The 15,339-nt window shown below is 34.8% G+C and overlaps 1 protein-coding gene across 1 annotated transcript; it reads right to left on the bottom strand.

The window, feature by feature from the left end:
- Positions 1-110: 110 nt before the first annotated feature.
- On the bottom strand, positions 111-3,365 carry LOC136232726 (dolichol-phosphate mannose synthase subunit 3-like). The gene is made up of 4 exons (XM_066022102.1): positions 3,120-3,365; positions 1,447-1,590; positions 1,252-1,359; positions 111-497 (listed from the first exon to the last, which is right to left on the bottom strand). Exons 2-4 carry the CDS (start codon positions 1,546-1,548, stop codon positions 438-440), a joined length of 270 nt encoding a protein of 89 aa, XP_065878174.1. The 5' UTR covers positions 1,549-1,590; positions 3,120-3,365; the 3' UTR covers positions 111-437.
- Positions 3,366-15,339: the final 11,974 nt, after the last annotated feature.

The following is a 15,339-nucleotide window of genomic DNA, read 5'->3' as shown; positions in this document are numbered from 1 at the left end:
ATTCATATAAATTATGTGAAACAATTATAGCCTGCATTTTTAGTTTGCAGCCTTTGGTTATTGAAACTCTCAACAGCTATAAGAATCTAGAAACAGTAAAACATTGAACATAGAAATGAAACAGAGAGTTCATTAATGATAGATATTCATCACTTTCAATAGATCACTTTTCTTATAAATGTTCAAGGCTTAAAATGAATTTCAACTATCCAACTAGTGCCAAAACCAGTAGAATATGGGAAAGAATAGCAAAAGAAAAAATTGAAGGAAAAAAAAAAATGTTTCGACTGCAGCCTAAAAATCTAAATATCTTCTCCATGGCAACTCCAACAAAACTTTAATCAATCGGCATTTGCTGCAGTCCACTGGCAGATTGCTTGCAGGACTTAATTTTTTTTTTGCAATCCACTATAAAATGGAGCTATAAGCAAAACTTGTCAATCTGAACCAACATCAACACCTCTTTGCTTTAGATATCCTTTGGCCTCAACAATATCCTACAAAAGGAAACCAATAACTATAAAGACATGAAGCTTGACTTATATCATAGTTGTTTAACAACATAATAGCAAACCCGAACATGCATGTTTCTCTTTTACAATCCTAGAGAAAAATAAAACTTGATGTTGAAACTTCTTTCTGTGCAAAGAAAATAATTACTGCATGCCGATATTTTGAAGTCAATTCAACCAATTCAATAAAGATGTTTTAGATTTAATGCTGTATTATGGTGATTGCTAATAGTCCCATGCAAAGGAATCATCATAAGTAGGAAAGAACATAGATCAGTTGTCACAAGTCCAACATATCTTCAGCCCAAGTTTCCTTATACTTCAACAATTTTCAGAACACTCCATTTCAGATGACAAAACACTGGATCACAATATTATTATATTGATCAGTAAATCCTAACTAATGTTTGGTTCTTTGGTAGTACCATTTAGGGTTCTGAAAAATCTCTAAAAAAGCTAATTGACATCAGTAACTTTCATGGACATGGGTGCAAGATTGACGCAAGACTTTCAAAGCATTTGACATAAAAACTCAGGCTCAACACACAGTATATACTTCAACAATTACACGCCAGGACAGGCTAGTGAAGACAATCAAAAGTAGCAAAGAGCCATGAATTCACTATCTTTTAAATTTAAAGTATACAGAGCAAGAAGCAGAGACAGCTGCAAGGACGAAAAGACAAAAGTCTCAATGATAATTCACAACAAAATGAAACTTGAAACAGTAGCAAAATACCTGCTGCAATAGCAGAGCTTCTCGAGGGCAAGTTGGAAATGTCATCAAACCAACTCCAACCATTAATAAACCATAGCACCCCAATGATACAACAAAATAAATGGGTAGCTGGAAAGAAAAGGATACAGAATCAGGTGAGCCACAGCAAATATTAATGCACAAAAGCAAATTACAATAAGAATTTATGAGACCTACCAACCAGGTATAACTGCTAGGAAGAACAGAAGTTTGTAAGAGGGCAACCCATAAGGCTGAAATGACAACTACTAAGGCCAGAAGTTTAACTATATGCTTCATTTGACAATGAAGAAAAAATAAATGACAGCTTTATCCTGATCACTGTCAGAAGAAACAAAACCATGTTAATACAAAAGGTGAATATGCAAAATTGAGATATTCACGACCACAAATTTGGGCGCAAACCCAGACTCAATAGGTCTTGAAAACAAATAAAAGAAAGAAAAATTGAAGAAACATCAACTTGAAAAAAGAAAATCTAATATAAAATTAAGCAACTTACCCTGGCAGATAAAAACTGGTATTGAAGTTGGAAGGGATGATTCAAAGAATTTTAGGAATATTAGGTTTTCTAGTAAATTTGAGAAATGGAGTTGGAGGGGAGAGAGAAAGGATGAATGAAGCTGTTAAAAGGGGTTTAGGAAATGTAATGATTTTATTACCTTCGCGTTACGCCAATCACATGGTAAAATGTTGCACATTAGAAGGTATTGATACGAGCCATGTTCATAAACATTGTAAATAATCTAAAGCTAGCAAAAACCCAACTACCGTGTCCTATATCAGATGAAAATGGAAAAAACAGATATGCTCCAAGAGATCACAAGTCATATTATAGACCAGCTACAAAGATATAAATATATGCGACAGGTGTTTGCTTCATTCATAAATGATCAGGCACAACTTTCGAGCACAACAGGCTTCGTGATGTTTTAACCAATATATCTCACACATTATCTAGGAAGTTCCATAAATGTTTGAGCCTTTGAGGTGTCCTAATCTCAACTTTCTATTGTTTGGATTTGGATATCAACACTTGTGTTATCCATAGAAAGGTTATATACAATGTTATCTTTACTTTTACAAATGAAACAGTTTACTGTAATAATCAATTAATTTTCACTTCTTTCTAGCTTTTGAAGCATCGAGTTCAAGAATTCTATGTTGAGAATTCAGGAGATAAACATCTTCGAGCTGCAATCTTCATCCCAAACAAATACATATGAAAGGAGAAACTAAAGAAATAAAAAGTTTCACTAGAACTTTGCATACTACGCCTTTTTTAACCCCATTTTCTATTTATCAATTAGCAATTGAGCATTCTACCTTACTGGAAAAAAAAGCAACTGAACATGTACAAGATTTGAGAAATACTATTAATCACTACATTGAATCTGCTGGGATTTTAATTGTCAGAAAAGTTCCTCCAACTGAAATTATTCATGTTACTAGAAGTTTACTGATCCTGCCTATAATAAAGCATACCTTTTTATCCTCGAATTGCAAACTGAAGGCAACCACAACCTCAACTATTTCAGTCTCGATGGCTAGAGCTTCAGTTAAATCCTAAAATAACTAAATGCAACATCCTTTTGCAATAAATGAATCAATAAACTTCTGAAATTACGAAGCTTACAACTGGATAAGGAAAGATTAATAACAAGACACCAATTAAAAAAGTGAGAGAGATTGAATCAACGAGTAAAATCGGAAGATAGGTAGAAATTGAAGAAGGGGTTCTTTTACAATGGAACTAGAAGTTATTGTAATTAGAAGCAGGCCATATACCTAAAGCATAGAAAATTGCAGAAATTAATATGGAACTGAGATAAAAAAAAAAAAACACTTACAGATTGAAACTGATAGAGTTGCCAGAAAGAAATAGATGACTGAAAGTTGCCGGCACAGCTTTACTGATTGAGAGGAGTGGAGACAGATAGACGACAACTTGTGAGTCTGAGGGTGAAGGATGGACTGGTGAGTCTCCAGTGAAGCTCTTGGTGGTGATCCGAATGATTATTGAAGATTGGGAAAGTGCAATTTGGGAAATTTTGGGATTCAAGGTGTGATTTGTAAAATATTTTTTGTTGGTTTGGGTGAAACCAAAATAAATAAATAAATTATCAAATTAATAATGTTCGGGTTGAATTGAATATGTCATTGGGTTGGATTATTTTTTTTTCTTTTTCTTTTTTAATAAACGGGTTGGATGAATTTTGATGTAAAAAGAAAAAAAAAATCGAACTATATTAAGGTGTAACAGAAAAATCCAAATGGTGATAAAAATGTTAAAATTATCTAACAATTTGTTAAAGGGTAATTAATTTATTAGTCCCTATATTTTGACAAAATATACTGTTTAGTCCTTGTATTTTAAAAAACACACGGTAAGGTCCCTAACATTTTTCTCGATGAACTATTTAGTCCTTCCGTTTGTTTGTTAGATTTTTTGCCGTTTATGAATTCAGAAATGACTAAATTACCCTTTACTATTTATCAGTCAAAAGCAATTCACACCTCTATGAATTTCTCTCACAACTCACGCTCACAAAAAAAAAAAGGAGAAAGAATTGAATCCGTAACTCATAATTGAATCACTTATGCTCACTCTTCATGTTTGAATTGAAGGTAGAAATCGACTCAAATCTCCCTCGCTTACTCTTCCTGTTCGAATTGAAGGTGGAAATCCTCTTACTCTCAATGGTGAGTTTAATTTCCTTCATATTCTCGACTCATGTTTACTGCCAACTGTTTTAGTGATGACGAAAGATGTTTCTGCTAATTTTGTTATTATTGTAAACTTACTGCCACTTGCTTTCCGTTAATTCATTAAGAGATTCATCAAACTTCTGTCATTCATATGTTTAGATTTTAACATAAATAAGAAGCTTAAACAACCAAAGTCACCTTTTTGCTTGAATATGCATTATAGTTATTGTTTGTGATCTGTTATAACTCTAAATAGTTCAACGAGGAAATGATTAGGGACCTTACCATGTGTTTTTGAAAATACAGGGACTAAACAGTGTGTTTTGTCAAAATATAGGGACTAATAAATTAATTACCCTTTGTTAAATGGTTATAAATAAAGTGAACGTTCGATCCAACCTGAGACGTTTGTTTTACTTGTCCAGTTAGAATTACAATTGTCTATAGAACACTACATTAACATTCTCTCATTTGGACTAAAACCAATTGTTCGAAAAAACAATCTCATAAGAGTTTACATGACTATTATGAAACTTTTGTGGTAAAGTCTTCATTAATGGATATGCAAGGTTGTCTTTGATGGACACTCTTTCAATTCTAACATCTACGCTAGTTGTTATCTCTCGGAAGAGATGGTAGCGTCTGAGGTAGTGTTTGGACATAATATGAGACCGCAAGTCCTTAGCTTGTACAATAACTCCATTGTTAATACCATTAACAATGTTAGGCACCACGTCTAGTTCAGTAATGACCAAACTTCTTTTTTACCTGCTTCCGAAGCTGTTATATACTTTAATTCGGCCGTAGGCTCGACTAGGTTCCTTGCGTGGAACTATTCCAGCTATTTGTACCTCCATCCAAATAAACATGTATTCTATATGGTACTTATAAACATCTTTAATTGCCTGATAACTAGCATATGAAAGTCTCCAAATTTCAGATCGTCACCTCCACATACTAAGAACATATCTTTAGTCCTTTTCAAGTACTTAAAAATTTTCTTGACAACAATCCAATGACCATCACCTAGATTGCCTGTAATTGACTCGTCATGCTTAAAGCAAAGGTGATGTCAGGTCCAGTGCAAAAATGCTTTTAGCACTTTGTTAATACACGTAGGTTGGGAGAGGCCAAACATTTTGTTCGATCTATCACTTTAGATCTTAATTCCTAAGATATAAGCTCCTTCTCCCAAGTCCTTCATGGGGAACTTACCAGATAATCAAAATTTTCACCGACTATAGCATAGCTACATCGTTTCCCATTAGTAGAATGTCATCGACATACAACACTAAGAAAACGACTGAGCTTCCACTAGTTTTCTTGTACACACAAGCCTCATCAATGTTTTGCACAAAACCTAATTCTTTTATGGTTTCATCAAAGCGTTTATTCCAGCTCCTAGAACTTTACAAACCTTATTTGTATCCTTTGATATGAAACCTTCAGGTTGCATCATATATACATCCTCGAGCAAATTTCCATTCAGGATCAATATATATTCACAGTCCAATATTGAACAGTCGGAAAATATGGATTTCAAATGTCACTAAACAAAGAAAACAAAATGAAAAATAAATTCCAAACACGTTTCAATAGAATACAAGATAATGCATTTTCAACCAATTTCACACTATTTAGAAAAGTTAATGCAATTTCAACCAATTTCACATCATCTGAACAAGATAACACAATTTTATTGACTTTAACATAATTTCAACTAGTTTCACATAATCTCATTGATGCGGGAATCTAGTCGATTAGACGAGATGTGACGAGTGGTGGAAGAAGCCGGGTCAAAACGGGAAACACACCTAGGCGAATCAAATGCCATTTATATGAAATTAGACCCCACACACCGTGTGGCTAATTCCACATGCCGTGTGGATTACTAAAATGAACATCAGAGGTTCAGCAGTAATCCCACAAGCCATGTGGGCTACTAAAACCAACAACTCCCTTTCGACTTAAAAAGCCCACACACCTTGTGGACTTTAAAAATCCAAACAAGACCAATCTTGGCCCTCACTCCATCTCCCTTCTACTTACAATTTTGCCACTTCTTATTTACAAGCCATGCCACCCATTTACCTCTACCCCATTTTACCCCTTTAAACTTTATATATTTAGTTATATGTATTTACCCTTTTATGTAATTTCATCTTTAAGTTTAGAGATGATATAAATTCGTCTCTTTCATTTGTAACACTTACATTTTATCAATCAAATCATTATCTTTCTCTTTGAGAAGTATTAGGATTCATCCCTTTTATCAATGAGGGATCTTTAATTCCTATGGGTTTTAGCTCGTAAATCTTGGGATTAACTCCTTCTAGTTTAGCTAGAGAAGAACCTCTTTGTTAGTTTACGATTAAAATTAACTCACTCGTCATTAATCCATATCATTTGGTATTAGAGTCGAATCGTTTTCCTTCCCGACGACTTCTTTTTGGCAATGATTCAAACCCGACTACCTTAAGAGACGATGGAATCCGTTGATAAGCATTTTGAATCTATAGATAAATGTTTTGAGGGTGTGGAAGCTAGCATAAGAGGGCTTAAAGAGACTCTTATAGAGCAAGACCGGGCACGTGCCGAGCAAATGAGAAAGTTGAGAGTCTCTATGGAGAGCTTCAAACTAGAAACCTAAAACGCTGTGCAACAACGCTTTGGGGATCCTCAACAAAGAAATCAAAGAGACACAATGTTACCTTCTAAAGATTCATCACCAATATTTTCTCCACTACACATTCAAGAGGTAAATCATAATTTTTCATCTTCTCATATTGAAGCTATGGGTAATCAAATTACTAGTGAGAAGTTGGGTATTTGTGATGTTGATGGTGATTTAGATTCTCATTGTGAGTTTGTTGTTAATAAAATTGTGAATGAGAATTTGAGTTCATGTATGAATTAGGAGGAAGGGGTGTTTGTAGGTAAGGACATTAGGGAAACTCATGTTGAAAAGGATGCTCCCTATGTATTTGATAAAATGCCCCATAGGTATAACTTCATTTGTATGCTTGAGGAAAGTGGGGGTATTTATCTTGAAGACGGGGAGAGTGACTTTGAGCTTGATAAACTCTTTGAGGAGAATGAGGAAATCACTTATTGTGTGGAGGTTGATGGGTATGGCGATGTGAGAGATGTTGGTGGTTCAACCATGTTAGGATGTAGCGTGTCATTTGAGTCGAGTAACTTGTCAAATGAAGTAGCCGGCTTGAATTATAGGGAGGAGTGGAAGGAAAAAAAAGGTCATGGGAAAAAATGGGTTATTGACAAGGAGAGTAATGAATTTGAAAATGATCATGAAGAATATGAACTCTAGGAAGAGATTGATAAAGAGAAGAACCAGTCCGAGAATGAGCTAGAAAGAAATGATGAACTTGACTATTATGAGAGTGAGTTCCGGAAGGGAATTGAGGAAAGTGATAAAGTGGGACCAACGTTCGAGGATGGTAAGTACGTGTCCTTTAATGAGCAACCTCGGGGCATTCTACCTTTTGGGAAGATACCATGTGATATAGCATGGGATCCCGGAGATCATATGCTACGTCTTCCTCATATTAGCTTGAGCTTTAAGGATATGGATGAAGGGTACCTTGTGACGCGTCTAGGAAGAACCGAGACTCCTAACACATGCACCTTATGGATGAATCAAGTCTTCCACTTGGTAAATTATGAACTTGTTCTTTTGTGCTTTATTGAAATGTATGTGTTGGGGGTACATGTTGTGCTTGTTGAGGGAACATCAACCTTATGAGGAGTCTATGAGATGTAACCTTGTGGTGAAGAGTGTGAGATTCATGAAGTATTTGGTGAATAGTAATGGAAAACCAAGTGATATAAAGAAGATGGGAGAAATTCAAGATTGGCATGATAGTGGCCAAGTTAGTGAAGAGGCGAGTCTAGAAGTCCTGAGATTGTTAATTTAAGGCAAGGAAGAAGTTGATACAGGTGTTCTTGGGATTACTATGAAGTGGGTTGATAAGTGCCACCGGGATATTCTATTTGATGTCGGCAATGGGCGAGTAGAGGTTGAACATAGTAGCCAGGTTAGTGAAGTGAGTGATAGGGAAGTCCAGGGATATTAAACTCAAGTCCATGTTGGGGTTTTGAATAGTGCTAAAGGAATCAATCCGAATTGGGTTGATATGCATCACCATGACATTCCATTTGAGGTAGGCTATGAACAGAAGAAAGTTGTGGACAATGTTCATGTTAGTGAAGTGGAGATCAAGAAGGTCCAGGGTTGGTCGGTTCAACATGTCGTGGGAGTTTGGAAAAGCCTCCAAGATATTGTAGAGGAGTGGTTTGACCAACTTCGGCAAGATATTCCATTTGATTTCGGTCGAAGATGGAAGGCGAATGTCAAAGAGGATGAGAATTGAGGCAAGTCACAAGTTGAAATATGGGATGAAGTTCGTGTGAAGAAGGTGAATCTAGAAGCTTGTGGAATGGGCTTCATGAATGCATTTTGAACAACATTTTGGTTCGATTTGAAAACTTTGAGTCCGTTCAAAGTCAACGAGCTTCTTCCATACGCAACAAGTAACTTGAAGTCAAGTTCTTTTTCAAGAGGGAGTGCATGATGCAGGCATCCAGTCGATTAAACGAGAGGGAACGAGTGGTGGAAGAAGCCGAGTCAAAAAGGGCAACACATTTAGGCGAAGCAAATGCCATTTATGTTACATTAGACCCGACACACCGTGTAGATTACTAAAATGAACATCAAAGTTTCAGCAGTAATCCCACACGCCGTGTGGGCTACTAAAACCAGTATCTCCCTTTCGACTTAAAAAGCCCACACACTGTGTGGATTTTAAAAGTTCCAAACAAGACCAATCTTGCCCTCACTCCAGCAAATTTCTAATTACAACTTTGTCACCCCTCAATTACAACACATGCCGCTCCTTATTTAGAACACATGCCACCATTTTACGTACTCATTCTCCCGCTTTAAGCTTTATATATTTAGTTATATGTATTTACCTTTTTATGTAATTTCATCTTTAGGTTTAAAGATTATATAAATTCATCTCTTTCATTTCTAATACTTAACTTTTTATCAATCAAATTATTATCTTTCTCTTTGAGAAGTATTAGGGCTCATCTGTTTTATCAATGGAGATCTTTGATTCCTATGGGTTTTAGCTTGTAAATATTGGGATTAACTCCTTCTAGTTTAGCTAGAGAATAACCTATTTGTCAGCTTACACGATTAAAACTAACCCACTCATCATTAATCTATATCACTCATCCACTTTAAAACATATCTTAATGCAAATATACATTGCAAACCCAAGTTCGAACTAATTTCATATAATTTCAACGAAATGCGCACAATCTCATCCAATATCACACAATTTAATCGACTTTAATAGAGTAAGCTCACATAATTTCACCCACTTTAAAAAAGGTTTCAATGCAAATACACACAACACAAACGCAGGTTTAGATAATTTCAACCAAATGCATACAATCTCATCCAATATCACACAATTTCACAAACTTTAACCGATCAATTTTACATAATTTCATCTACTTTCAATTAATTTCGGCACTTCCATCCACTTTCACCAAATTTCAATTTTAGACACTTTAAAATTTTCAAAAACCGACTCAAAATTAATAAAACATAACCAAAAAACAATAAAATAAAATAAAATTAAAAAAGTTATATCTTTTCCCCAACCCCCTTAACTTGTCCAAAATGGTCATTTTACCCCTCCAATTCATCGAATGTCCTATTTACCCTAGTAACTTCATAAAATTGGTATTTCTCACCCTCTCAACTTGTCCATTTACCCCTCCAACTCATAGAATACTCTATTTACCCCATAACTCCATAAAAGTGGTATTTCTCACCCCTTACAATTTGTTATCGAGACCTAAATTGATACTATTTTTTAAACGTTAAACTATATTGGTGTTATTTTGTATGTGGAACCTAAATTGATACTTTTCCAAAAACCATAGGCATATTTTGGTACCTTATTCCTGCATATAATGTCTTTAACTTGTTTATATTAATATTTTGTTATTTGTATCTTTTATCCATTCCTTTTCTTTTCAACTTTTTTGTCTAGTTAAATTTTGATTATCTAATTATTGTAATACAATACTATTGTAATAAACACATGAAGGATCAATATAATTATCAAATTAAAAAAAATAAAAAGTTGATATTAAAAAAATATATTTTCAAACTCATTTGAATAAGTCCTATTAATTTTGCACTATAAAGGGGTAAGAAATATCACTTTTATGGAGTTAATGAGGTAAATAGGATCATAAGATGTGAGAAATACCACTTTTATGAAGTTAATGGGGTAAATAGGAAATTCGATAAGTTGATGCTAGGTAAAATGATCAATTTTGACAAGTTAAAGAGGTGAGAAATATCATTTTTATGGAGTTAAGTGAGTAAATAGAATATTCGATGAATTGGATGGATAAAATGATCAATTTGGATAAATTAAGGGGACTGGAGGAGCATTAGGCCTAAAAAAACAATAAAAACAACTTTAAATAAATTTCATAAAAGTTAAAAACAACTAATTCAGAATTTTACAACTTTGCACATTTTTCTTGTTGTCACTTTTACCCTTGTTCTCTTTAAGTCTCATCCACGTGCAGCTTCTTGGCAAACTCTTTCTTTTTCTTCCTCATTGAACCACCATCCTTAACCATTTTTTTTTACCTCTTTCCAACATCAAAAACAAATAAAGGAATATTCAAATCCTCCATCATCTCAACCAAAGCTTTCCCCTCAGAACCCTTCCAACGAAAAGAGGTAGATAGTTCTTCATTATAAAAAGAAGAATAAAACAAACTTTCTTACTATATTTTTTCCATTCGCTAAAAACTCCAAAAACCACAAAAAAAAATATTGAATGACGATTGACAAAAAAAAAAAAAAATGAAAATAAAAATCAATCGAATGAAAGAAAAACGAAATACTTGATAAAAAAATAAAGAATCAGTAAAACGAAATTCAAACAAAAAACTACAGAAATTTAGGGAAAGTAAAAGGCAACAGTTAACCAAAAATAATAATAAAAAAAAATGTCAAACAATACATGAAATGAAGGTAAGGTACCGTAAAAAAAACAGTATAAAAAAGCGATACAAATGATGGTTAGAGCAACTCCAAACATAACTCTCTAAATTATCAAATTAGCAAACTATTTTCACTAGTTAAATTTGGCTAGCTATTTCTATTTTTTTTTTCACTTTCTTCTTTATTTCTTTTTTCTTTAAATTTATTTACTTTTAATGATAAAATAATCAAATAGTTAATATGATCGGAGTAAAACATAAATTTGTTTAAACTAATATTTTATATTATTTTAAAAAGTTAAATAACTAGTTAGTGTTAAAGATGCTCTTACACTTAGAAATTTAACAAGTATTTTTACTAATTTTCCTATTATTTTAATAGTTTTATCAAAATCGGACTTTCTTTTTTTATTATTCATTAAAGGAGTTTATATATATATATATACACATGCATGAAATGGAGTTGATAAATAAAATCGTAAAAACAGTTGAACTTGAAAGGCATGTATGTAATTAATCCGAGGACATTTCATCAAAAAATAATAATAAAAAAAAAAATCCCAGGACCAATTGCTTACAAATTTCTCAATCAATTCTTTACGTGTTTTATATTACTCTTATTTTATTTTATTTTGCCCTAACCATTTCTCAACCCTTTAAACTTGTAACTTTTTTTCATTTAGCCACTTTAACTTTAGATCTTCCCATTTAACCACTTCAACTCAAGACCTAACCCTTTCACAGCCCCTTAAACTTGTAACTTTTTTTTATTTAGCCACTTTAACTTTAGTTCTTCCCATTTAGCCACTTAAACTCAAATATTGTAACTCTTTTGGCCTCTTTTTCCAAATCAAAATTTAAAAAATTAGCAATTCGTCAAATGCAGTTATTAATTTATCATAACCAATTAAGTTATTAAACAGCTAACCCCATAATTTGGACATCCATAAAACAATCTTTCAGGATTTGAGGGTTTTCGTGATACTTTAAGTGGTGAAATTTTACCGTTATAGTGGCTAAATGAAAAAAGTTACAAGTTTAAGGGGCTGGGAAGACAACAAGTGACAAGTAAATGCCATGTAGGCTTATAAGGGCTAAATGTGTCTCATTTGTTGAGTTTAAGTGGCTAAATGGAAACACTCTAAGTTTAGATGGCTAAATGAAAAAAGTTACAAGTTTAAGGGGCTGGAAAGGGTTAGACCTTTTATTTTATTCCCTAAACTTTGGAATAAAATTTATTGTTTCAAATATATGTCCTCTTTCCGATTCCTCATATAAAAAATTGGCCACCACTTAATTAAAAAAGTTTTCAATATGGCTATCATTTTTTTCAAAAAATTTACGCAATGCGCTTACATTAGAGAAGAAAGAAAAATGAGATCCGTCAGGGGGATCCTATGAGCCCTTTCCTTTTTGTTATTGCTATGGAGAGGCTCTCTCACCTGATTCAGGATGCGATTGATAATGGGAGTTTCCACCCTGTGGCGATCAACAGCTTCTGTCCCCAGGTGACTCACTTATTCTTTGCAGATGATGTCCTTATCTTTCTTGAGGGTAATGAGGAGCAGTTGAGAGTCATTATGGATATTCTGGATTGTTTTTGTTCGGCCTCTGGGCAGAAGCTTAATATCCAGAAATCTAGGATGATGTGCTCTAAGAATATGAATCAGAGAGTCTGTAAGAGATTAAGTGATCTCTCAGGTATTCCTCTTACTGATTCTCTTGGGAAGTATCTGGGCGTTCCCCTCCATAGTGAGCGTGTGTCTAAAGGCTCCTTCAAAGAGACTTTGGATAAAGCTAATTCGAAGTGTGCCATTTGGAAAGCCAAGACTCTGTCTCTCGCTGGCCGCCTCACGTTAATTCAATCTGTTAATTGTGCTGCTCCCAATCACATCATGCAGGCTTGTAAGCTTCCGGATCCTGTGCTTAATGATCTTGACAAGATTAACCGTAGGTTCCTGTGGGGGGAAGCTGCGGAGGGCAGGAAGATCCATCTTGTGCCTTGGAGTGAGGTTTGCCAGCCTAAAGATTCTGGGGGTCTGGGTATTAGGAAAGCAAAGGACAATAATAAAGTTTTATTAATGAAACTCCTTTGGCGTATGTGGCAAAACCCTTCCTCTCTTTGGGTTCGCCTCCTTTGTGGTAAGTATCGGAAAGACAAAATCTTCGGGGGCCCGAAAGAGAGAGTTGCTAATTGTTCCTTCCTCTGGAAAGGACTTAGTGCTGTGTTTGATGAGTTCTGCTTGGGAGTTGGCCTGGAGGTGGGGAATGGTAAGTCCATTAGTTTCTGGTTTGATAACTGGATTGGGGATAAACCGTTAATTGAGGTGTGTTCTTTCCCCCCGCCTAGTGATATACGCAACTGGAGGATTGCCGACATGGTTGACTCGGAAGGGGACTGGATCTGGTCAAAGTTTGATACTTTCTTTAGCCTTGAGACTCTCCTTAGAATGCGGGGAGTGAAGGTGAGTAATCAAGAGGAAGACTTGGATAGGCACTGTTGGGCGCTGACTAACAATGGAGTTTATTCTTGCAAATCGGCCTTTGAAGCTTTCTCTCTCTTTAGATCTGATCCTCCCTCGGATGTGTGGAAGTCGATTTGGACCCTTAAAGTTCCTTTCCGTATTAGGAGTTTCCTGTGGCTGGGCGTTAAGGACAGGCTTCTTACTAATTCGGATAGGCACAGAAGGCACTTGGCTGATTCTGGAGCTTGCAGTAGATGCAGAGGCCATGTTGAGACTTTGTGCCATGCTCTTAGAGATTGCTCTAATAGTAAAGAGGTTTGGAGGAAAATTCTCCCACACCATATTTTCTCTTCCTTCATGGCACATTCTGAGGTCGACTGGTTCTCTGATGGTGTTAGAGGAAAGTTGCTTCCATACATGGAGCATGGTGACATTTTCTTTGCTATTATCTGTCACCAAGTTTGGAAATGGAGAAACGAGGAGATTTTTGGAGATAAAACTGTTTTTATGACAAACTTAGCTGATTTCTTCTCGAAAAAACTTTTCTCTATTATCGATAGTTTCAAAGGAGAGTCCCTTGCCAGAGCCTCTCAGTGTTGTGATGTCCATCTCGTGGGATGGGGCAGGCCAAGAGAGGGGGTTGTGAAGCTGAATACTGATGGTTCCTGCCTCAGTAACGGTAAGATTGCGGCTGGAGGTGTGCTTAGAGATGTAGGGGGCGTCTGGCTTTCTGGGTTCTCCCAGAATTTAGGGTTGGGTTCTTCCTTTTCTGCGGAGCTCTGGGCTATTCTTACTGGAATCAATCTTGCTAAAAGGCTGGGTGTTAAGAGGCTCTCTGTGGAGTCTGATAATTTGGAAGCAATCAAAATGATTTCTGAGAATCATTCTATGGGTCTTAACAGTCGCAACCTCATCAAAGCTATTATAAGGCTTTGCTCCTCCTTTGAGTTCGTAGAGTTCAGACACATTTTTAGAGAGCAGAATCGTGTTGCTGATCGCTTGGCGGCGGCGGGCCATGAAGGGACGTTAGGCGTTACTACCCTTCCTGTTTCCCCTAGTTTCATCTCTCATCTTCTCTTAGAAGATAGGATTGGGGTTAGCTTCCCTAGGCTAATTCCTGGGTAGTTTGTTGTTATTCGTTTTTCTTTTCCTTTTCTACCAAAAAAAAAAAAGAGAAGAAAGAAAAATCCTCACCAGACCCGGATGTGATTCGAACCCATGACTTCCCAAGGCATAGGTAAGCTCTCAACCACTAGGCTAAGAGCTTCACCACTTTCAATATGGATATCATAATTAACTATAAAATTGCAACTAAATTAGATTATTTTTTATATATAACAAATAAAATATGCTTTTACATCCTAATTTAAAAATTCTAAACTTCAATTCCAAGATTCCTAATTTATATGCTCTAATTCTTAAAATATATTAAAAATAATAATTTTATTATTTTAACATAATTTAATTATGACTCGATATAATTATAAATAGTTTTTTAAAAGTGAATTTATATGAAAATTTTCCTAATTAAAATAATATATTGTATGAACTAGACCGGCTCCACATAAAAAAAATGAATTTATTTTTTTTGTATAAAGGATATGGAAAAAGACATAAAATTTGAAACAACAGATTTCTTCCACTAAGTTTACCTCATTTATGACTTAATTCTCATCCGAATAAGTATGTGGATGAACCGAAACAATTTCGTCCATTTCAGTAGATCATTTGTAATTATTCATTTTAACAAATGGTTTGTAACATTATTAAATGTATACCTTATCCATCTTTTTATTAGATATTTCTTTTTGTTTTCCTTTTTTCACTTAGAATT

The sequence above is a fragment of the Euphorbia lathyris genome, chromosome 1 (genome assembly GCF_963576675.1).
Source record: "Euphorbia lathyris chromosome 1, ddEupLath1.1, whole genome shotgun sequence".
Taxonomy (NCBI): Eukaryota; Viridiplantae; Streptophyta; class Magnoliopsida; order Malpighiales; family Euphorbiaceae; genus Euphorbia; species Euphorbia lathyris.
This window is presented reverse-complemented; position numbering and strand designations above follow the sequence as displayed.